Source organism: Salvelinus namaycush, chromosome 26, assembly GCF_016432855.1.
Source record: "Salvelinus namaycush isolate Seneca chromosome 26, SaNama_1.0, whole genome shotgun sequence".
In the NCBI taxonomy this organism is placed as follows: Eukaryota; Metazoa; Chordata; class Actinopteri; order Salmoniformes; family Salmonidae; genus Salvelinus; species Salvelinus namaycush.
In genome coordinates, this window is record NC_052332.1 from 11,660,935 (window position 1) to 11,686,568 (window position 25,634).

General features: G+C 46.0%; 1 protein-coding gene and 1 pseudogene across 1 annotated transcript; one reads left to right on the top strand and one right to left on the bottom strand.

The window, feature by feature from the left end:
• Positions 1-13,006: 13,006 nt before the first annotated feature.
• On the bottom strand, positions 13,007-18,267 carry LOC120021263 (betaine--homocysteine S-methyltransferase 1). The gene is made up of 8 exons (XM_038964936.1): positions 18,171-18,267; positions 17,545-17,677; positions 17,231-17,343; positions 16,516-16,707; positions 16,190-16,337; positions 14,491-14,673; positions 14,120-14,348; positions 13,007-13,857 (listed from the first exon to the last, which is right to left on the bottom strand). Exons 1-8 carry the CDS (start codon positions 18,198-18,200, stop codon positions 13,677-13,679), a joined length of 1,209 nt encoding a protein of 402 aa, XP_038820864.1. The 5' UTR covers positions 18,201-18,267; the 3' UTR covers positions 13,007-13,676.
• A 2,954-nt stretch (positions 18,268-21,221) lies between these two features.
• The window catches only part of LOC120021876, a 40,351-nt pseudogene continuing 35,938 nt past the window's right edge, over positions 21,222-25,634 (top strand).

A 25,634-nucleotide genomic window follows, 5' to 3' on the forward strand; every position in this document is an offset into this window, starting at 1 on the left:
ATCACAATTTCCCCTAAAAATGTTGAGATTAACCAAAGTATTTGGTCTCCACAATTCTTTATTTCACTGTTAATATTACAGAACCTTTGTTTTTGATTCAGAACTGAATATATCCATTTAAATCAGAAAATAAAAAGAAATGGCATTGACAAAATTACTGACACCCTAGACTTAATATTTGGTAGCACAGCCTTTGGTCAAAATAACTGCAATCAAGTGCCTCTGTACTGGCAGTTTGTTCTAGTCCTCTTGTGCAAACTGCTACAGTTCTCCCAGATTTGAAGGGTGCCTTCTCCCAACTGCTGTTTTCAGATCCCTCCACAAGTTTAATGGGATTTAGATCTGGACTCATTGCTGGCCACTTCAGAACAGTCCAGCGTTTTGTCTTGAACCATTCCTGGGTGTTTTTTGAAGTGTGTTTGAGGTCATTGTCCTGCTGGAAGACCTTCGACGGAGAACCAGCTTTCTGACACTTGGTCTGATATAGCACTCCCAAATGACTTGGTATTCTCCTGATTTCATGATGCCATGTACACGTTCAAGAAACCCAGTGCCAGTGGCAGCAAAGCAACTCCAAAACATCACTGGTGCCTCGTCCATGTTTGACTGTACGGAAGGTTCAAAGAAAGTTCTTTTCTTTGAAGGCTTCATTTTGTTTTTTGTAGACATTGTCAGGACCCGGTGTGAGAAACAGTCACTAATAATCGGCAGAACCCAGAAGATGCGGCAGACACAGCAGTACTAGAGACGGTGGTTTAATCAAAGGAAAGATCTTCCGGCAAAAATATAAATCCACAACGTCAAAAGAAAAGCCAAGAGACAAAAATAGATATCTTCCAAAATACAAAGAAAATCCACAAAGTGGTAAGAACAGCAAGGGAAAAAACAAACCTCAAAAGACTAATCCAAAATAAACAAGAACAAAACCAGAGAACCTCTGGAAAATCCAACAAGAGAAAAAGTTAACAGCATGGCTGGGGCTGGGTGCTAACGTACAAACACTGAGCAAAGAACTGAGGAACACACAGGGTTTAAATACCAACAAGGGAACGACACACAGGTGCAAACAATAATTAGAGCAAGGAAAAAACAAAAGGTTCAAAAAAGGTGCAATGGGGACATCTAGTGACCAAAACCTTAACAGTCCTGGCCAAAACCTGACAGACATAGAGAGTGTGTGCTTTACTAAAAAGCTCTGATTTGGTCTCATCTGTCCACAGGACATTCTCTCAGAAGGATTTTGGCATGTTCAGGTGTGTTTTGACAAACTGTAGTCATGTCACGCTGTATAATGATAGGAGACAGGCGCAGGAATACGTAATAGGGGGTTTTATTTCTCCACCCAAAATAAAGTATGTCATGAAAACGACAGCGACTAAGCCCAAAACAAACATATATATATATATATATATATAACACAGGGATGTAACCGAAACAAAAGAGCGAAGTGTAAACCACTAACTAATACACGGGACGAGACCCGTAATAACAAGTGCACAATAACACGTAGCACAAAAGCTGATACAACAGAGCACAGGTACTCAAAAGACCAATGGATATGGGACAATAATCGACAAGGACAATGGGGAACAGAGGACACCTATATACACATACTAATCAGGGGGAATGGGAACCAGGCGTGCGTAATGAGACAAGACAGTCCGGGGTTGGTGGTAATGATCCAGTTCAGTGGCGCCTAGCAGGCAGGTGACGTAGACCTCCAGAGCTGGTGAACAGAATGAGCAGCAGTACCGGGGGGATCTGTCACAGTACCCCCCCCCCCCCCCCCCCCTCGGGGACGATCACAGGGATGCGGTGCGTGTCGGTCAGGGTGCCAACGCTGACGAAGTGTCCAGGGTGTCCACTGCAGGAACTCAGCACCGCTCCTCTGGGCCATACCCCTCCCAGTCGATGAGGTACTGGAGACGCCCCGCCCGATGCCACGAATCCAGGACTTTATGGACCGAGTACGATGGACCTCCTTCGATGTCCAGAGGAGGAGGCAGGGCGTCACTGGGTCCAACCTTAGCGATGGGACCAGGCACCACTGGCCTGAGGAGAGACACAAGAAAAGTCGGTTTAATGCGGTAATCAGCAGGGAGTTGCAAACGGTTACCTCATTAACCCTCCTCAGGACTTTAAACGGCCCCACAAACCATGGGCTCAGCTTCCGGCAGGGCAGGCGGAAGGGCAGGTTCCGGGTGGAAAGCCAGACACGGTCGCCTGGAGAGAAAACAGGCGCCTCACTGCCGTGGCGGTCAGCCTGTTCCTTGTGCCGACGCACGGCCCACTGGAGACGAATGTAAGCAGCGTTCCAGGTCTCCTTAGTGCCCCGAAATCACTCGTCCATGGCAGGGGCCTCGGTCTGGCTCGAATGCCAAGGTGCAAGGGCCGGCTGATACCCCCTACACGCACTGGAAAGGAATGAGGTTGGTGGAGGAGTGGCAGAGGGAATTCTGCCCGTACCCAGCCCAAGGTAGAAAATTCTCCTACTCCCCCGGCAGGTCCTGGCAGTAAAACCTCGACGATGAAGGGGAGCGAGGGGTCGGAATGTGCCAGCATGGGAGCAGTGGTGAAGCGTGCCTTTAGTGTCTCCAACGACCTTTCTGCCTCCGCCATCCAACGAAGCAGCTGGGGACCTCCTCTCAGCAGGGAGGTAAGAGGCGCGACCACTGTACTGAAGCCCCGGATGAACCTCTGGAAATAGTTGGCGAACCCCAGGAATCGCTGGACTGCTTTCACGGAGTTGGGGATGGGCCATGACCTGACTGCGCTGACGCGTTGCTACTCCATCTCCACTCCGTCCGTGGATATGAGGTAGCCCAAAAAGGACAATGGGGAACAGAGGGCACATATATACATATACTAATCAGGGGGAATGGAAACCAGGTGTGCGTAATGAGACAAGACAGTCCAGGGTTGGTGGTAATGGGTGACGTAGAACTCCGGAGCTGGTGAACAGAATGAGCAGCAGTACCGGGGGGATCCTTGACAAGTCAGGCTTTATTATGTCTCTCTCTAAGCAGTGAGGTTCTCCTGGGACTCCTACCATATAACCCTCTTTCATTGAGTTGGCGACGGTGGGTGCGAGTTGAAGCTGCCATACCTTGTGTCTGAAGGTCAGCTTCAATCTGTGTGGCAGATGATCAAGGTGCTTTCTCCAGTATTGAAACAATCCTTTGCTGCAATCTTCCATCAAGTTCTCTTGTGGCCACATCCAGGGAGGTTGGCTACAGTGGCATGGGCCTTAAACTTCTTGATAACATTACGTATGGTGGAAACAGGAACATCAAGGTCTCTGGCGATGGACTTGTAGCCTTGAGATTGTCCATGCTTGGCTACAATCTTATGTTTGACCTCCTGAGATAAATCTCTGGTTTTCTTTCATTTCTCCATGCTCATTGTGGTACACACAGTGACACAAAACAGGATAATTAGTCCTTTTCTCTATTTAAACTGGTTGAATGAGTGGTTTTTATATTGCAGGCACCTGCAACTCACCACAGGTGAATTCAATTCCAAAGTAAAGGTGAACCCCTGCTTGAAATCTAATTATTTCTAACTACTTCTAGAAGGTGCCAATAATATTGTCTGGGCCAATTTAGGATTTCTTTTTGGAATAAGCTAACATTTATTAAATTATTCAGAGGTTTTTGTTTTGTTCAACTGCAAAGCAAAGACATACAGTTGAAGTTGGAAGTTTACATACACTTAGGTTGGAGTCGTTAAAACTCGTTTTTCAACCACTCCACAAATTTCTTGTTAACAAACTATAGTTTTGGCAAGTCGGTTAGGACATCTACTTTGTGCATGACACAAGTAATTTTTTCAACAATTGTTTACAGATGGATTATTTCACTTATAATTCACTGTATCACAATTCCAGTGGGTCAGAAGTTTACATACACTAAGTTGACTGTGCCTTTAAACAGCTTGGAATATTCCAGAAAATTATGTCATGGCTTTAGAAGCTTCTGATAGGCCAATTGACATCATTTGAGTCAATTGGAGGTGTACCTGTGGATGTATTTCAAGGCCTACCTTCAAACTCAGTGCCTCTTTGCTTGACATCATGGGAAAATCAAAAGAAATCAGCCAAGACCTCAGAAACAAAATTGTAGACCTCCACAAGTATGGTTCATCTTTGGGAACAATTTCCATACGCCTGAAGGTACCACGTTCATCTGTACAAACAATAGTATGCAAGTATAAACACCATGGGACCACGCAGCTGTCATACCGCTCAGGAAGGAGACTCGTTCTGTCTCCTAGAGATGAATGCACTTTGGTGCTAAAAGTGCAAATCAATCCCAGAACAACAGCAAAGGACCTTGTGAAGATGCTGGAGGAAACAGGTACAAAAGTATCTATATCCACAGTAAAACAAGTCCTATATCGACATAACCTGAAAGGCCACTCAGCAAGGAAGAATCCACTGCTCCAAAACCTCCATAAAAAAGCCAGACTACGTTTTGCAACTGCACATGGGGACAAAGATCGTACTTTTTGGAGAAATGTCCTCTGGTCTGATGAAACAAAAATATAACTGTTTGGCCATAATGACCATCATTATGTTTGGAGGAAAAAGGGGGAGGCTTGCAAACCAAAGAACACCATATCAACCGTGAACCACGGGGTTGACAGCCTCATGTTGTGGGCATGCTTTGCTGTAGGAGGGTCTGGTGCACTTCACAAAATAGATGGCATCATGAGGAAGAAAATTGTGTGGATATATTGAAGCAACATCTCAAGACATCAGTCAGGAAGTTAACCTCTCTTGGGCACGTGAGACGGTAGCGTCCCACCTCTTCAACAGCCAGTGAAACTGCTGAGCGCCAAATTCAAATGCAGAAATATTCATTATAAAAATTCAGAAAACAAAACATATTTTACATAGGTTTAAAGATTAACTTCTTGTGAATCCAACCACGGTGTCAGATTTAAAAAATGCTTTACGGCGAAAGCATACCTTACGATTATTTGAGAACATAGCCCACAAGACAAATCATTACAAACAGTAGGCAGCCAAGTAGAACAGTTACACATGTCAGAAATAGAGATAAAATGAATTCCTTACCTTTGATGATCTTCATATGGTTGCACTCAGCAGACATTCATTTACTCAATAAATGTTCCTTTTGTTCGATAAAGTCTCTTTATATCCAAAAACCTTTTTGTTTGCGCGTTTTCTTCACTAATCCACAGGCTCAAACGCAGTCAAAACAGGAAGACAAAAAAATCAAAATTGTATCCGTAAAGTTCATAGAAACATGTCAAACGATGTTTATATTCAATCCTCAGGTTGTTTTTAGCCTAAATAATCGATAATATTTCAACCTGACAATAACGTCGTCAATTTAAAAGGTAAACAAGAAAGGCACTCTCTCGGTCTCGCGCATGAAAAAGCTCTGTGACACTTTAGGGTCCACTCATTCAGACTGCTCTTACTTCCTTATTTTTCAGAATACAAGCCTGAAACAATTTCTAAAGACTGTTGACATCTAGTGGAAGGCATAGAAACTGCAATTTGAGTCCTAAGTCAATGGATACTGTAATGGCATTGAATAGAAAACTACAAAACCACAAAAAAACTACTTCCTGATTGGACTTTTCTCAGGTTTTTGCCTGACAAATCAGTTCTGTTATACTCACAGACACTATTTTAACAGTTTTGGAAACTTTAGCGTGTTTTCTATCCAAATCTACCAGTTATATGCATATCATATCTTCTGGGCCCGAGAAGCAGGCAGTTTAATTTGGGCATGCATTTCATCCAAAACTCCGAATGCTGCCCCATACCCTAGAGAAGTTAAAGCTTGGTCGCAAATGGGTCTTCCAAATGGACAATGACCCCAAGCATACTTCCAAAGTTGTGGCAAAATGGCTTAAGGACAACAAAGTCAAGGTATTGGAGTGGCCATCACAAAGCCCTGACCTCAATCCCATAGAACATTTGTGGGCAGAACTGAAAAAGCGTGTGCTTGCTAGGAGGCCTACAAACCTGACTCAGTTACACCAACTCTGTGAGGAGGAATGGGCCAAAATTCACTCAATTTATTGTGGGAATCTTGTGGAACGCTACCCGAAATGTTTGACCCAAGTTAAACAATTTAAAGGCAATGCGACCAAATACTAATTGAGTGTATGTAAACTTCTGACCAACTAGGAATATAATGAAAGAAATAAAAGCTGAAATAAATCATTCTCTTTACTATTATTCTGACAATTCACATTCTTAAAATAAAGTGGTGATCCTAACTGACCTAAGAGAAGGAATTTTTACTAGGGTTAAATGTCAGGAATTGTGAAAAACTGAGTTTAAATGTATTTGGCTAAGGTGTATATAAACCTCCGACTTCAACTGTACATGTGGATACCAAAATATGTTTTAATTTCAACAGTTTTCTGGAAGAAATTGTGCATTATTTAAAAAAAGTGCAAGGCTGCCAATACTTTTGGCCACGACTGTATACGGTCAAGTGCCAGAACAGAACAGCACGGCTGGCCATTAAATTTACACTGAGGGCTAATAATAACATGCATGTCAATCTCTCCTGGCTGAAAGTAGAGGAGAGATTGACTGCATCACTACTTGTCTTGGTGAGAGGTATTGACTTGGTGAAAGCATCGAACTGTCTGTTCAAACAGCTAATACACGGCTCAGACACCCATACATACCCCACGAGACACATCTCTTCACATTCCCCAAGTCCAGAACCAACTCTGGGAATTGCACAGTACTATATAGAGCCATGACTACATGGAACTCTCTTCCACATCAAGTAAGTATATCAAGCTATCAGTAAAATCAGGTTGAAACAGATAAAACAACATCTCACGGCACAACGCGAACTGTGAAGAGACCACAGGAGGCTGCTGAGGGGAGAACGGCTCATAATAATGGCCGGAACGGAGCAAATGGAATTTGATACGATTCCACTAATTCCTCTCCAGCCAATACCACGAGCCAGTTCTCCCCAATTAAGGTGCCGCCAACCTACTGTGGAAGAGACACACATATACACACACACTCTAAAACAGACACTTCTACACACACACACACACACACACACACACATTGTAATATTGTACTATTGTAAATGTTATATTGTACATTTTTTTGAATAATAATGTAATAATGTATTGAATGATGTATTGTTTAATTTATGATGTAGGCTGTTGTTTTGATGTAATTGATGTATTCCTGTCTGGACCCCAGGAGGCCTAGGGATCCTAATAAATGGTGAAAATACTACAATACATTTAGTAAGTCATGAATTAATTATTTTGTACTTGCTGTTTTTGCCTTTGTTTGATACAGTCAGTATTAGTTATGATGATACAACAGTAGCCTACTGGGGATGAAAGTGGGCCAGATCAGATGGCACAACACTGACACCTACAGATTGTAGTTTATTACAAAGTAGTGTATTACAAGGTGATTTACATTTTGTCCACTTGATGGCATACTTTGCTTGTAAAATGTATGCAGCCAAACTGTTTAAGTTTAAACCAAGCAGTCACACTATGTGTTTACACTCCTTTACCTTTTGACCAATCACATCAGATCTTTTGACATCAGATCTTTTTCATAGCTGATCTGATTAGTCAAAATACAAATGAGTAAAAAAAAGATCAGAATTTAGTTGCCTGTGTAAACCAAGGGGTGTCAAACTCATTCCACAGAGGGACGGTTTTTGTTTTTTCCTTTCAATTAAGACCTAGTCAACCAGGTGAGGGGCATTCCTTACTAATTATTGACCTTAATTCATAAATTAAGTATAAGGCAGGAGCGAAAATCCGCAGACACTCTGCACTCCATGGAATGTGTTTGACATGTGCTGTATGTGAATGGACAAAGCCATTGATCACTTGACACCATTCATTGCTATGTGAAGACTCATTAGCGCCACAGATGATCCATTATATTTGTCGCACCCTGATCTGTTTTTCCTGTCCTTGTGCTTGTCTCCACCCCCCTCCAGGTGTCACCCGTCTTCCCCATTATCCCCTGTGTATTTATACCTATGTTCTCTCTCTGTTGCCAGTTTGTTTTATTCATGGCCCTACCAGCGTTTGTTCCTCTGCTCCTGCCTGTTTCTTACTCCTGTTTTCTAGTTCTACCTGATTTTGACCGTTCTGCTTGCCCTGAACCTGCCTGCCGTTCTGGACCTTGCCCCACCTAACTGGATTATTGACCCCTGCCTGCCCTGACCCTGAGACTGCCTGCCATTCTGGACCCTTTGCACCCTCTCTGGATTATTGACCACTGCATTATTGACCCCTGCCTGTCGCTTGCCTGCCCATGTATTAGAAATAAACTTTTGTTTCTTCGACACTGGCCCTGACTGACCCAGCAGACTCGGACCAGCTCCGCAACGCCCTCTCCTCCCAAGGAGCCACCATTGAAAGGCATGAGGAGTTGCTTCGTGATCTTATGGAAGGGTTCCAGACCTTGGCCGAATGCCACGACCAAGCATTGAACACATTGCTGGAGCAATTCCGTGGGTTGTCTACTATGCAGCCTACCACGACGGTAACCTCCCAGCCCCACAGTAATCCGGCTGTTAGCAGCGCTGTCACCCCGGTTTCCCGGGAACCCTGCTTACCTCCCTCGGAGCGCTTCGATGGAGAATTGGGCACCTGTCGGGCGTTTCTAGCTCAGTGTTCCCTCAGTGTTCCCTCATCATCAAGCTGCAGTCCTCCTCCGTCCGGGAGGGCTCTCGCCTGGGCTACGGCAGTATGGGAACAACCGTTGGTATGCTCCAGTCGGGAGGAATTTGTGGCAGAGGTAAAGAAGGTTTTCGATGCTCCATTGTCCGGGAGAGAGGTTGCCCAGAAGTTACTCCAGCTTCTGCAAGGCTCCCTCTCCCGCACGCCAGGCATCGACTACTGAGGTCTCAACAACATCACGGTGAAGAACCGCTACCCGCTACCTCTCATCTCCTTGGCCTTATAGCCGTTCCAGGGGGCCACCGTGTTCTCCAAGTTGGACCTACGGAACGCCTACCATCTGGTGCGGATACGGGACGGGGAAGAATGGAAGACTGCCTTCAACATGGCCAGCGGCCACTACAAGTACCTAGTCATGCCCTTTGGCCTTACCAACGCCCCTGCTGTGTTCCAGGATCTGGTTAATGATGTTCTCCGCGACATGTTGAACCGGTTCGTCTAACTCGATGACATCCTTGTCTTCTCCCGCTCCACCCAAGAAAACATGCTCCACATCCGACAGGTTCTCCAATGCCTCCTGGATAACCAGCTTTTTGTAAGAGCAGAGAAGTGTGAAATCCATCTCTTCACCATCCCCTTTCTGGGTTACATCATCGCTGCAGGGAGCATACAGATGGATCCTGGGAAGGTGAGAGCGGTGGTGGATTGGCCCCAGCCTACGTCCAGAGTACAGCTGCAGCGGTTCCTTGGTTTCGCCAACTTTCATTGTCGCTTTCTTCTGGGCTACAGCACCCTGGCTACCCCCTGTCTGAACTCACCTCTCCCAAGATTCCGTTCACGTGGTCCCCAGCTGCTGACCGGGCGTTCCAGGATCTCAAACACTGCTTCAGCACAGCTCCCATCTTGGTTCATCCTGACCCGTCCCGCCAGTTTGTAGTGGAGGCCGATGCTTCAGATGTCGGAGTGGGATGTCGGGGTGTCCTGCCCGAGCGGTCTGCACTGGGCCTCAAGTTACATCCATTCTTCTCCCACCACCTCAATGCCACGGAGAGGAACTACGATGTTGGGAATCATGAGCTTCTCACGGTGGAGGAGTGGAGGCACTGGCTGGAGGGGATGGAACATCCATTAATTTTGTGGACCGACCACCATAACCTGGAATAAATCTCTGCGCCTCAATTGCAGGCTAGGTGGGCCCTACTGTTCACCCGGTTTAACTTCTCCCTCTCCTACTGGCCGGGATCCAAGAATGTCAAGCCGGATGCGCTCTCACGCTGCTATAGTCCCACGATTACCACCCCGGAACCTGAGACCATCCTTCCCACCTCATGCCTGGCGACGGCACTCAGATGGGGAATAGGGAAGCAGGATCAGGAGGCGCAGCGTTTCCAGCCAAACCCCGGGGGGGTCCAGATAACTGGATGTTCGTGCCTGACGTGGTCCGCTTCACGGTCCTGAAGTGGGCCCACTCCTCCAGGCTTGCCTGCCACCTGAGCTCCCGTCGGACCCTGGCTTTTGTGCGACAATGCTTTGGTGGTCTACCATGGTTCCTGATGTCTCCACAGGACCTTGAGAATACTCTGCGCTGCCTGGTCTCTGCCAACCCCACCACCTGGAGCCAGCAGCTTGTGTGGGTCGAATACGCTTGCAACACCCTTCCCTGCTCTGCCGCGGCCCTATCACATTTTGAGTGTTCCCTGGGATATCAGCCCCTGCTCTTCCCTGAGCAGGAAGAAGAGGTCAGCATACCTTCTGCCCAGATGTTTGTCTGCCGCTGTCGTACCTGCAGGAGAGCCCGGTCGGCCCTCCTCAAGACTACCTCCAGGTATTGACGAAAAGCAGATCGCCACCAGACCCCGGCTCCACTAGACACCCTAATGTACTTGTCTTCTTGCTCCATTGTGCACCGGGGCCTCCCACTCTATTCTGGTTAGAGCCAGTTTGCGCTGTTCTGTGAAGGGAGTAGTACACAGCGTTGTACCAGCTCTTCAGTTTTTTTGGCAATTTTTTGCATGGAATAGCCTTCATTTCTCAGAACAAGAATAGACTGACATGTTTCAGAAGAAAGTACTTTGTTTCTGGACATTTTGAGCCTGTAATTGAACACACAAATGCTGATGCTCCAGATACTCAACTAGTCTAAAGAAGGCTAGTTTTATTGCTTCTTTAATCAGGACAACAGTTTTCAGCTGTGCTAACATAATTGCAAAAGGGTTTTCTCGTGATCAATTAGCTTTTTCAAATGATAAACTTGAATTAGCTAACACAACGTGCCATTGGAACACAGGAGTGATGGTTGTTGATAATGGGCCTCTGTACGCCTATGCAAATATTCCATTAAAAAATCAGCCGTTTCCAGCTACAATAGTCATTTACAACATTAACAATGTCTAGACTGTATTTCTGATCAATTTGATGTTATTTTAATGGACAGAAAATGTGCTTTTCTTTCAAGGACATTTCTAAGTGTCCCCAAACTTTTGAACGGTGGTGTATATCAATACACCCGTAACAACCTAAACATTACGAAACCTTAGATAAAATAAGCCACACCAAGCAAATAAACCATTACATTTTTTGTTAACCAAATTAGACACTCATTGACCTCCATACAAAAACTTCTTTTGGTGGACAGATTTTGGGCGGAGTAAAACCTTTCGCTAGGCCTCTTCCTCGCTGGACATAAATGCTCCCTTTTAGCTACCCTAGGAAGTGACGTTGCAGGCTAGATCAGTGCTGCCCCCTCTCATTGACGGCCAACCCGGGGTACTGCTGGATGCCATTAGCAACTAAATGATCCTCACTGCTTTGTTTATATATTTTTATTTTTTATTTCACCAGGTAGGCCAGTTGAGAACAAGTTGTCATTTACAACTGAGACCTGGCCAAGATAAAGCAAAGCAACACAAACAACAACACAGAGTTACACATGGAATAAAAAAACGTACAGTCAAGAATACAATAGAAAAGTCTATATACAGTGTGTGCAAATGAGGTAACATTAGGGAGGTCAGGCAATAAATAGGCCGTAGTGGTGAAGTAATTACAATTTAGCAATTTAACACTGGGGTGATAGATGTGCAGAAGATGAATGTGCAAGTAGAGATACTGGGGTGCAAAGGATCAAAAAAATAATAATATGGGGATGAGGTAGTTGGATGGGCTATTTACAGGTGGGCTATGTACAGGTGCAATGATCTGTAAGATGCTCTGACAGCTGATGCTTAAAATTAGGGAGGGAGATATGAGTCTCCAGCTTCAGTGATTTTTGCAATTCGTTTAAGTCATTGGCAGCAGAGAACTGGAAGGAAAGGTGGCCAAAGGATGAATTGGCTTTAGGGGTAACCAGTGAGTCAAAACCGTCCAGAGTAGTGATGCAGGCCAGGTAGCAGGGAACCAGGAACTGAGGCTGAGGCAAATAAGGGCAGGGTAAGTAAGGGCAGGGTAAGCAGGTCTGGAGCGGAATTCAAGGAAGTAGTAGAGCGTGGGTCCAGGGCAGGGAAGCAGGGACTGGAGACAGGGAACAGAGTCAGATCAGCCGGAACTGTAGTGGAGAGAAAAGCAACGCCAGGCTAGGGGAAAAACAGGCACAACAGGATAACTAGATCTATGCAGGAACAAGCGGCTAGCAACGCAGACTGACTGAGCAGAGACTACAAACTGACAGTGTGGAAGTGGCAGGGCTGAGTATTTGTAGAGGCCTTGATTATGGAACAGGTTGCAGCTGGTGGGGATCTGCGCCGCCTCTAGCACACCTGTCTCCACACACAATCACATACACACAGGGAGAGAGCACTGGGGGAGTGGTGGCAGGTTAGGGAGACACAGAATGAGAAGTAGAGGGCGTGACAGGAGCAGATGTGAAGCTGATATTTTTTTTTCACTCATTGGTCTTTTGACTAATCAGATCAGCTCTAAAAAGATCTGAAGTGAAAAGATCTGACTGATGTGATTGGTCCAATTAGTGGACAAAAGATCAGAATTGGGCTGCCTGTGTAAATGCAGCCAAAGTAATTCCTGCAGGGTCAGGTAAATTCTTGCAGGAATCCAGCAGAACCTGCAGAATTATTGAATAGTCTTGCAGGACTTTTTGTAAGGGTAGAATGACAGTGAAATAGCTTTTTCGTACTCATTTGGATTGTACTTTGAAGCTATTTGGTTATTTGTCATTTCAGAAACATTTACAATAATGTTTTGGAAATAAATCAATTCAGATTTTGCTGCGATTGTCTTTTTTCAATAGTTTTATCTAAGAGTATTTTGGTAGCTTGAGGTTTCAAAACACCAACATGTTGATAGGATACCCCACACAATGAAGAAATGTCATCACATACAAGGTCAAGTGGAAGTTTATTGAATCAAACTACAGTTATGAAGTCAAAACTTTCATTTGGTATAGACATTATTTGGCACGAGATGTATTCAGAACTAGGCTATGCTACATTCTTTACCAGCTATTTAACATTGTGGTCACAGTAGGTTCGGTAACACGCTTTCACTTTTATTTCTAATCTTATGCGTTTCAATAGTCACAAGATCAGCAGCACACTCTGGAGGACGCACCACCGGGGGCAACGTTTTGGTTTGTTTAACTCACAGTACGTATCAATGGCTTGATGATTGCTGTAACATTCTGTCTGAGTAAGGCACATATCAAGTTTGAAATTCAGTTATTTAGAAATTAGATGCATCTATACCATAATCACTTTAGAATTATTACAGAAGAGAATACAATGGAGCTATACCATCTAGAGATGCTGCAAATCTGAATGAAATCATAAGAATAACTTTTGTTTCACAAGATGGTCCTAGAAATCAAATCAGAACAATAAGACTTCCATCTAATTATTTTTGTTATGTAAACTTCTTTAAAAAGGGAATGTGTGGGAGTTCTCCCCTCTGCCTTTATCAAACCACAACACACCACTCCTTCAGAGTGCACGCCACTCCTTCGGTTTTCCTCCAGGGGGCTCCACCTCCCTCTCCTAACCAAGAAAGAGTGCTCAGTGGCTGGCCTTGGCCTTCTCAAACAGGGGTTTGAGCTCTTCCTGGCTGGTGGCCTCTTTGTGCTGCATCAGGTCGGCATGGCCCTTGGTGACACCCCAGCTGTCAGGGGTGGACATGGAGGGACACTTGGGACGGCCGGATGCTGGCATCAACTTCTCCCAGTAGTCACGGCGAGCCCTGGGGGAGAGAGGAACAGAGGGGGAAGGGAGAGGTGGGGGATTGAAAATGTAAAAGGTCAAATGTATACTCCGGACATGGGAGTAATAAGCTGGTAATAAAATGGTACAGTACTATGTCTAACCTCATGTGTCTTACAGTAACCATTTAAGTTAAATAACTGAACTTTTGCAATTTTGGACTGGAGTCATATAAGGACACTCCTTTGTGGTTCCTGGTATCTAACTAATTTGTACCCGTGTGGTGTATACGGTCTCCTTACCTGGCACGGACCCATGGCTTGGTGTGCATCTCCAGACCAGCACCCCAGTTACCGTGCTTCTCTGAGGCAGCGGGCAGGCAGCCTCTCTCTGTGGCCAGCTCCTCAGCCACAGCCCTGATGTGGTAGGGCTCGAAGCCGCAGCAGCCGCCGATGAAACGGATGCCAACGTTGAATGCTTCCCTAGCGTACTTGTGCATGTCCCACCTGGTCAGAATCCTGGGCTCCAGACCTGCGGGAGAGACAGACATGCAGTCAGAGAGAGGGAGTTGGAAAAGAGAAGAGAAATTAGGAGAAAGGAAGGAGGAAAGAGAAACAGAAAAAGACGACCTAGTGGGCAGGAGAGAGATGGCGATGGAGATCTGTGTACGTACCGAAGGGGAACTCTGGCAGGTCGATGAATCCCTGGCAGTTGCAGTCAGGGGTGTGGAAGGCCAGAGGCTGGACCATGTAGTGGGCCTTCAGCCCCGCCCTCTCCACACCCTCCTTCATCATTTTCACCGTCTTCACACAGGTCATGGGGTCAAAGTGACAGTTGATGCCCACAATATTGGCTCCTGTTGGCAGAGAGAGAGAGAGTGTGTGCATATAAACTCAGCAAAAAAAGAAACTTCCTCTCACTGTCAACTGCGTTTATGTTCAGCAAACTTAACATGTGTAAATATTTGAATGAACATAAGATTCAATAACTGAGACATAAACTTAACAAGTTCCACAGACATGTGACTAATAGAAATGGAATAATGTGTCCCCGAACAAAGGGGGGGGTCACAAGTCAGTATCTGGTGTGGCCACCAGCTGCATTAAGTACTGCAGTGCATCTCCTCCTCATGGACTGCACCAGCTTTGCCAGTTCTTGCTGTGAGATGTTACCCCACTCTTCCACCAAAGCATCTGCAAGTTGTCAGACATTTCTGGGAGAAATGGCCCTCACCCTCCGATCCAACAGGTCCCAGACGTGCTCAATGGGATTGAGATCCGGGTTCATCGCTGACCATGGCAGAACACTGACATTCCTGTCTTGCAGGAAATCACGCACAGAACGAGCAGTATGGCTGGTGCATTGTCATGCTGGAGGGTCATGTCAGGATGAGCCTGCAGGAAGGGTACCACATCCCTGTAACGCACAGCGTTGAGATTGCCTGCAATGACAACAAGCTCAGTCCGATGATGCTGTGACACGCCGCCCAAGACCATGACGGACCCTCCACCTCCAAATCGATCCCGCTCCAGAGTACAGGCCTCGGTGTAACGCTCATTCCTTCGACGATAAACGTGAATCCGTCCATCACCCCTGGTGAGACAAAACCCCAACTCGTCAGTGAAAAGCACTTTATGCCAGTCCTGTCTGGTCCAGCGACGGTGGGTTTGTGCCCATAGGTGACATTGTTGCCGGTGATGTATGGTGAGGACCTGCCTTACAACAGGCCTACAAGCCCTCAGTCCAGCCTCTCTCAGCCTATTGTGAACAGTCTGAGCACTGATGGAGGGATTGTGCGTTCCTGGTGTAACTCGGGCAGTTGTTGCCATCCTGTACCTGTCCCACAGGTGTGATGGTCGGATGTACCGATCCTGTGCAGGTGTTGTTACACGTGGTCTGCCACTGCAAGGACGATCAGCTGTCCGCCCTATTGCGCTGTCTTAGGCGTCTCACAGAACGAAAATTGCAATTTATTGCCCTGGCCACATCTGCAGTCCTCATGCCTCCTTGCAGCATGCCTAAGGCACGTTCACGCAGATGAGCAGGGACCCTGGGCATCTTTCTTTTGGTGTTTTTCTGATTCAGTAGAAAGGCCTCTTTAGTGTCCTAAGTTGCCATAACTGTGACCTTAATTGCCTGCCATCTGTAAGCTGTTAGTGTCTTAACGACCGTTCCACAGGTGCATGTTCATTAATTGTTTATGGTTCTTTGAACAAGCATGGGAAACAGTGTTTAAACCCTTTAAAATTAAGATCTGTGAAGTTATTTGGATTTTTATGAATGATCTTTGAAAGACAGTGTCCTGAAAAAGGGACATTTCTTTTTTGCTGAGAGAGATATATCTCTATCTATAGCTAAATGAAGTCCCATACCAGCTTTGACCAGCCGGACGGCACAGTCTCCAGGGCTGACTCCGTTGAGGTCTCCGTCAGGGCCGATACACAGAGAGGCACACACTGGCTTGCCCGAGGTCTTCAGTACCTGCACGGCCCACTCTGCCTCCTCCACGTGCTCAAAGTACTGCACAAACACACAGTGTAAAAAAAGTGACAACCCAAGCAATACAGAAATCAGGATTGTCCAAGTGAAGATCCTTTGCACATAGAATCGGTCAGGTCAGAATCAGATTTACGGTATCAGTATGCCATGTGGGCAAGAAGTGGATCTACTATATGAGCGTACAACATGCTGTTCCTACCTCTGCAATCATGAAATCGACGTTCTTCTTGACGAAGACATCAAGCTGCCTCTTGAAGATGCCCTTGACCTCGTCCTCGCACTTGCAGCTCAAGTAAGAGGGGGTCTGGGAGACCCCGCCCGCCACCATCGCGTCGCCCTCATTGGCCACCTCCCTGGCCAGGTCACAGGCGGCCTCGTTGATTTGTGTGCCCTGGTGTAAATCAAATATTGATTAGTGTACAACCCTATTGATGTAGTTTGAGGTAGCCTACAATGGTTGCGTTCCCCTGCTCAGACGTTGCATGCGTCAACCAATGTTTCAGTGTCACGTGATTGACTGACAGATTGCTATAACATACGATGTGATTAGCTGATACAAAAAATACCTAACCAGGCGTTGTAAGATCTGGCAGGCATCAGCAACACCTGGGCAGAGGAACACACCCAATGTCTTCTATATCACCATTGTGAAACCTGCCAAGTAGGTTCTACCCCAGGTTGGGAAATAAATCAGTGCTGAACAGAAGAACAGGCTTCATTCAGGCTTCGAGAGATGTATAGGAAACCTGATTTACAGATAGATGGAATAATTATTTATATAAACTTTTATCCCATTCAGTCATTGAACAATCTTGCTTAGAAATGCATGGCCAAACTGTAACAGCAGAATGGGTCTGGCATTCTCATTCATTCCTCTTGGTGAGTTTCCCCAACAGCTGCAGACGGATACTCACGGTGAAGCGCTGAGCGTTACCCCTGTTCTCCAGCTTATCGTCGCTGGCGTAGAAGGTGAAAGTCTGCATGACATTTGACCCCGCCCGCAGGAATTCGCGGTGCAGCTGTCTCACTGGAAACGAGAAGAGTAAGTGTCACTCACTCATATGGCTTTTTGCTAAGTATTTATTTACAACTTCACGCTCTCTCAACTTCATCTGGTTGAAAGATGTGCGTCTGATGGACAAGTTGGAGAGGCTTCGCTAAATGTTATGTAGGCTAGCCTATGACTGGTGTGCAGGGTCCAGGGAGTCAAAGATTAGATATCGTTTACCAGCCTCGGGGTGCTCGGCGGCAGCCTCAGGAGTCCAGGGACCCGCCTTCACATAGCCCCTCTTCTCCAGGGCGAAGACGAAACCTCCGTCCCCAATAACAATCTCGCCTGCATCCAGGCGCTCCAGAATGTTCTGCACAAACATTGCATAATTAGCTCTCCATTCTACAAGTATGAAATATGTACCCGCAATAAATGCGTAAAAAGCTCCCAGAATGAAATACGCAACAGGTAAACGATTGCATTGTTTCCCAAACTGGGTCCTGGGGACACCAATGGGTGAACATCGCACCCCATGGGGTCCCGAGGACCGAGTTTAGGAAACGCTGATCTAAGGTTATATAATAGAGTTGTAGTAGAAGTCAGCTTATGTTAACCAAAGTCAATGAAGCATGCACTATGGATTTTTTTGAATATATTGCGCCAAACAAGACCAAGGGGTTCAGATGAAGTTAGAACTAAAATAAGCATTTTGATCCCTATAATAACATACTCTTAACTCTTAACACCAAAGCAATACATACATTAGCACGTCTGCAATAGTTCTGCAAAAGGCTAAGTGCATTACGCAATAGCCATGCATGCCTTTACAGCCATAATGATGGTCATATTAAGTCTCGACTTACCCTCTTAGCTCCAGCTGGTGCCATGATCATTGGTGATTGCACTTGTACTTAAGACACTCCTTCTCTTCCTCTAGATTTGGAGAGGGTTTGATACCGTGATCCGTTTGCCTTTATAAGCTGAAGGAGGGGTGTGGTGTGCACTGATGTCACTTCCAGTCACACAGATCCGCCTTCTCCTGCTTGTTAAATAATCAATTTTTCTCTGCATCTACAGTGCATTCGAAAAGCATGCAGACCCCATCACTTTTTTACAGCCTTATTCTAAAATGGAAAAAACTATAAAAAGACAGAAATACCTTATTTCTGACATAAAGCCCTTTCACTACATGAACAACAAACAAGAACCAAATTCCTCATTGAGAGGGGGAGCACTGGGCAAGCCTGCAAATTCACTTACTGGAGTAGCTCCAACTGAGCATGTTATGTCTCCATGAGAGGCCATCTTAACCGACTTCATTTGGCTTCAATGCGCTATTGAGCCATTACATAGGAATGAATTGTGTGACGTGATCGATGGCTTTGTCCATTCATATATACAGTCATTGGTGTCACTCTGATCTTAAAATCGTGTCTCGGCAGAAATGTGTATACAGTGCATTCGGAAAGTATTCAGACCCCTTTCCTTTTTCCACATTTTGTTACAATACAAATGTTGTTACCATACTAATTGTAATCCTTCTAAAATGGATTATCCATCTAATCCATCTAAACTCAGTGTCTCTGTACATTTGCCAATGGTTTTGTAAATCAATACTACGTGCAATATTTCTTGGATGCTACTATGATTACGAATAATCATGAATGAATCGTGGATAATGATGAGTGAGAAAGTCAGAGGCATGCATATCATTACCCCCTAAAATGCTAACCTCCCTTTTTTTCGTAATGGTGAGAGTGAAGAGGTTAGCATGTTTTTCGGGCATGATCTTTGTGCATCTGTAACTTTCTCACTCATTATTCTCGATTCATTCATGATTATCCGTAAACATGAGAGCATCCACATGAATGTAGAAGTGTTCAGAAACATATTGGAATCTTATTTACAATAAAAATGGCTCCAAAATTACACAATATCAGGATCAGTGGAGATCTGCCTTATGTTAGTGTTGTATTCTTTGTTTTGTTGTTTTATTAAACCGTTTCACCTGCACCTGCTTCTGACTCACTGCCCCGTCATTACAGAATGCCAACTCAAAATATGGAAGCAGCAGGACAACCGGACATCTCCCAGATGATCGATGAACAAGGTTACCTTCTTCGTCAACACCATGATCAGCTGGCTCAACTGGGGACGGCCATGGAAGATGTTCTCCGCAATCTACAACGTCTCAACAGCGGAGGATATTCTAGAGCCAGTCTACCCAACGAGTCAGCACACCAGCCCGTTCAGCAACCCGCTCAGGTCAGCGATGCCCGTCTATCCCTCCTGGAGAAATATGACGGGACACCATCCAAATGCCGTGGCTTCCTCCTTCAGTGCTCCCTCTATTTCGCAAATCAGATGGGAGCCCCCACCACCGAGAGGTCTAAGGTTACCATGGTTATTTCTCTGCTGACTGGGCAGGCATTGGAATGGGCTACGGCCATCTGGGAGAGAGGAGAGGAGGAGCTTGAGTCTTATGAGGGGTTCATGGCTCTGTTTAAATGTATTTTCGATCATCCCGCTGAGGGCAGAGAGGGAGGTGAGCATCTGCTTCAGCTCCAGCAGGGGAATCAGACGCCTACTGAGTATACGCTTACCTTCCGGACAGTAGCAGCTTCCAGTGGATGGAATGAGCCGGCGCTGAGTACGTTATTTAGAAGAGGTCTGCGCAAGGAGGCCCAGACGGAACTGGCCTGCCGAGATGACAATATCACCCTGGACGCACTCATTGTGATGGCCATCTGTCTGGATAACCTCCCCTGGGAACGTCGGCATCTTCATCGCTTCTCTCCCTCCTTCGGAGAGTGTTCGGGATCAGAGCCGGAACCTATGGAGGTAAGGGTCACACACCTTCCTGTGGCGGAACGACTCAGACGGATACAGCTGGGGCTCTGTCTGTACTGTAGCCAGGGAAGGCACAAGTGCCAGCGGTGTCCATTACTTCAGTATCCGGGAACCACTAGAGCAGAGGGACGGTCACGTGATGTTACATACCCTGGACCATGAGTGAGTATTCCATCTACTGCTCTTCCTGTTAGACTATTTTTAGTACCCATCACTCTGGCTGACCGTCCCTCATGCCCTGTGTCTACAGCTTTAGTGGATTCCGGCGGTGCGGGGAACTTTATGGATCAGACCCTTGCCTCCTCTCTCAATATTACTACCTACCCGCACTCCTCTCCTTTTCCGGTTCAAGGTCTCGACTGTCGGCCTCTAGGATCAGGAACCATCACACACACATCACCCAACCACTCACCCTCACCGTGGAGCCCAATCACCAGGAAAACATCCCCTTCTTCATCACCAGTTCACAAGATCATCCTCTGCCTACCTTGGCTTCAGCGCCATAACCCTACCATCTCATAGTCGAGGATGAGAATCACCGACTGGTCACCTGAATGCCGGAAGACCTGCTTCCCTGTCCCCTGTGGTTCCACATAGGTTGAGAGTCCTGTGGTTGCCCTCCAGCCCAACATCCCAAAGGAATATCAGTATCTAAGGGAGGTATTCTCCAAGACCCGCGCTACCTGTCTCCCTCCTCATCGCCCCTGGGACTGTGTCATTCCCCTTTTTTTCAGTGCTACACCTCTGCGCAGATGCATCTACCATCTGTTGGTGGCTGAGACCCAGACCATGGAGGACTACATTCAAGAGGCACTCCTACAGGGTTTCATCCACAGGTCCACGTCCCCTGCATCGGCTGGTTTCTTCTTCGTGGCCAAGAAGGAGTGAGGATTACGTCCTTGTATCGATTAACGTGGACTCAATGACATCACCACGAAGTATCGGTATCCTCTCCTGCTGGTGCCATCAGCCATCGAGCAGCTCCATGGGGCCCGGTTCTTCACCAAACTGGACCTGGGAGTGCCTACAATCTCATTCGCATCCGGGAGGGGGATGAGTGGAAGATGGCGCTCAGCACGATGTCTGGTCACTGCGAGCGCCGTCGCTGCCCCTCTCATCTCCCTCCTCAAGGGTGGGCCTCATAGGTTGGGTTGGCCTCCAGCAGCCGACGAGGTCTTTCGTCTCCTCAAGGGGTGTTTCACCACCGCCCCCTTGCTGAAACACCCAGATCCCACGCTACATTTGTGGTTGAGGTAGACGCATCGGAGGTAGGTGTGGGGGCAGTTCTGTCACAAAGTGTATCCTTGTGCTTTCTCCAAGAAACTGTCCCCCACAGGGAGGAATTAAGACATCGGCGATCAGGAGCTCTTGGCGGTGAAGTTGGCATTAGAAGCGTGGAGACACTGGCTGGAAGGTGCCAAGGAACCATTCGTCATCCTCACCGACCATCGGAACCTTGTACATATGGACAGCGAGGAGACTGAATCTGCACCAAGCAAGGTGGGCCCTCTTCTTCACCAGGTTCGACTTCACGCTGACCTATCACCCAGTTTCTAAGAACATCAAGGCCGATGCCCTGTTCCATATCTACAATTTGGGAGAGGGTCCTGTCCAGAGGGCATCCATAATCCCATCCTCCCGTGGGTCGTGGGTCCAGTGGTCTGGGACGTAGATGTGGACATTCGCCAGGCTCTAGAGAGGGAGCCCGCACCCCGGAATTGTCCTCCCGCGTGCATCTACGTTCACACAGGGATTGGCTGCTGACCTGGGCACACACAGCTGTCGTCGCTGGACATCCAGGTATTTCTCGCACCATCCATTCCCTCACTGAGAAATACTGGTGGCCCACCTTGGTGTAGGATGTTAAGCGGTATGTCAACTCCTGTTCTGTGTGTGCTCAAACCAAGTCCCCTCGGAATGCTCCAGCAGGGAAGCTCAAGCCGCATCCCGTGCCTCAGCGACCTCGGTCCCATCTACCCATTGACTTTGTTACTGATCTTCCCCCTTCTGATGGTTTCACCACCATTCTGGTGGTAGTGGATAGATTTTCCAAGTCATGTCGTTTAATCCGTCTTCCTGGTCTCCCCACTGCGCTCCAGGTCACTGAGGCACTCTTCCAGCAGGTCTTCTGGCATTAACGCCTTCCAGAGGACCTCGTCTCGGATCGTGGCCCCCAATTCACATCCCGAGTATGGAGGGCATTCTTAAAGAAGCTCAGAGTCACGGTTAACCTCACATCCGGGTATTGGCCTCAGTCTAACGGGCAGGCTGCTGGCCCAGACGGCATCCCTAGCCATGTCCTCAGAGCATGCGCAGACCAGATGGCTGGTGTGTTTACGGACATATTCAATCTCTCCCTACACCAGTCTGCTGTCCCCACATGCTTCAAGATGGCCACCATTGTTCCTGTACCCAAGAAAGCTTTGAGAGACTAGTAAAGGATAATATCACCTCCACCTTACCTGTCATCCTAGACCCACTTCAATTTGCTTACCGCCCCAATAGATCTACAGACAATGCAATTACCATCACACTGCCCTATCCCATCTAGACAAGAGCAATACATATGTAAGAATGCTGTTAAAACCTTTTGTCAATAGGGGGGCGCTATTTTCACTTTGTAAAAAATCGTTCCCAAATTAAACTGCCTCGTACTCAATTCTTGCTCGTACAATATGCATATTATTATTACTATTGGATAGAAAACACTCTCTAGTTTCTAAAACCGTTTGAATTATATCTGTGAGTAAAACAGAACTTTTTTTGCATCAAACTTCCTGTCAGGAAGTGAAAAATCTGAAATCGAGGCTCTGTTCCAGGGCCATCCTATTAATTTGCCTGAAATCTATGGATCTACATGCACTTCATACGCCTTCCACTAGATGTCACGAGGCAGTGAGAGGTGGAATGGCTTGATCTGAGGTCAAATGAGAGCTCTTGGAATGACATGACCCCAAGTTTCCTTTGTTCAGCAAGGCTGAAGGACCCCTGGATTGCGTTCTGAAAAGCTTTCGGTAAAGACGTTAGATATCTCCGGCTCTGATTTTATTTGATATATGTGTTAAAAACATCATGAAGTAGTTATTTTAAACCGAGTTATATCAGTTTATTGCGATTTTCGGCATTTTCTTTTCTTTGCGTTATGGTGAAGTTGGACACTCCTGCGCCACATGGCTAGCTTTGGTTGCTAATTCGACAGGTGAAGAGGACATTCTACAACCAAACAACGATTATTCTGGACAAAGGACAACTTGTACAACATTCTGATGGAAGCTCATCAAAAGTAGGAACCATTTATGATGTTATTTCGTATTTCTGTCGAAAATGTGTAGTCGTATTTTCCGCCCTGATTTTGGGCGCTGTCTCGCTATAACGTAAGCTGTATGTCGTACTAAAGTTATTTTTAAAAATCTAACACAGCGGTTACATTAAGAACTAGTGTATCTTTCATTTGCTGTCCAACATGTATTTTTTAGTAAAGTTTATGATTAGTTATCGATTAGATTAGGTGCCTCTCCAAGATTTCTCCGGACAATTTTTTTGCATTTTGACTACGTATTCACATTGTAAAACCACGATTTGTACCGCTAAATATGCACATTTTCGAACAAACCATATATGTATTGTGTAATATGATGTTATAGGACTATCATCTGATGAAGATTGTGAAGGTTAGTGAATAAATTTATATCTTTTGCTGGTTTTTTCGCTATCGCTACCTTTGCGTTGAATGAATGCGGTTGTGTGGTTGGCTATTGTAGTAAGCTAATATAATGCTATATTGTGTTTTCGCTGTAAAACACTTAAAAAATCTGAAATATTGGCTGGATTCACAAGATGTTTGTCTTTCATTTGCTGTACACCATGTATTTTTCATAAATGTTTTATGATGAGTATTTAGGTATTTCACGTTGGTCTCTGTAGTTATTCTAGCTGCTTTGGTGAGATTTGTGATGGTGGCTGCAATGTAAAACTATGATTTATACCTGAAATATGCACATTTTTCGAACAAAACATATGCTATACAATAAATCTGTTATAAGACTGTCATCTGATGAAGTTGTTTCTTGGTTAGTGACTATTTATATCTTTATTTGGTCGAATTTGTGATAGCTACCTATGCGGTAATTTTTTTTTGAAAATATGTGGTTGAGTCTTTTGCTATCGTGGTTAGCTAATAGAAATACATATTGTGTTTTCGCTGTAAAACATTTAAAAAATCGGAAATGATGGCTGGATTCACAAGATGTTTACCTTTCATTTGGTGTCTTGGACTTGTGATTTCATGAAAATTATATTATATGATATCCCTGTCGCGTTAGGCTAGGCTATGCTAGTCAGCTTTTTTGATGGGGGGATCCCGGATCCGGGTTTGTGACTCGTGACTATAGCTCAGCATTCAACACCATAGTACCCTCCAAGCTCATCATTAACCTCGAGGCCCTGGGACTGAACCCCGCCCTGTGCAACTGGGTCCTGGACTTCCTGACAGGCCGCCCCCAGGTGGGGAAGGTAGGAAACATCACCTCCACTCCACTGATCCTCAACACTGGGGCCCCACAAGGGTGAATGCTCAATCCCCTCCTGTACTCCCTGTTCACCCATGACTGCATGGCCAAGCACACCTCCAACTCAATCATCAAGTTTGCAGATGACACAACAGTAGTAAGCTTGATTACCAACAATTACGAGACAGCCTACAGGGAGGAGGTGAGGGCTCTGGGAGTGTGGTGCCAGGAAAATAACCTCTCACTCAATGTCAACAAAACAAAGATGATCATGGACTTCAGGAAACAGCAGAGGGAGCACTCCCCTATCCACAGACGGACCACAGTGGAGAAGGTGGAAAGCTTCAAGTTCCTTGGCATACACATCACTGACAAACTGAAATGGTCCACTCACACAGACAGTCTGGTGAAGGAGGTTGAAGAAATTTGGCTTGTCACCTAAAACCCTCAAACATTTACAGATGCACAATCGAGAGCATCCTGTCGGGCTGTATCACCCCTTGGTACGGCAACTGCACCGCCCGCCATCGCAGGGCTCTCCCAGAGGGTGGCGCGGTCTGCCCAACGCATCACCGGGGGCAAACTACCTGTCCTTCAGGACACCTACTGCACCCGATGTCACAGGAAGACCAAAAAGATCATCAAGGACAACAACCACCCGAGAAACTGCCTGTTCACCCTGCTATCATCCAGAAGGCGAGGTCAGTACAGGTGCATCAAAGCTGGGACAAGAGACTGAAAACAGCTTCTATCTCAAGGCCATCAGACTGTTAAATAGCCATCACTAGCACATAGGCTGCTGCCTACAGTCGTTGCCATACGTTTTGAAAATGACACAAATATTAATATTCACAAAGTCTGCTGCCTCAGTGTCTTTAGATATTTTTGTCAGATGTTACTATGGAATACTGAAGTATAATTACAAGCATTGTCAAATGCTTTTATCGACAATTACATGAAGTTGATGCA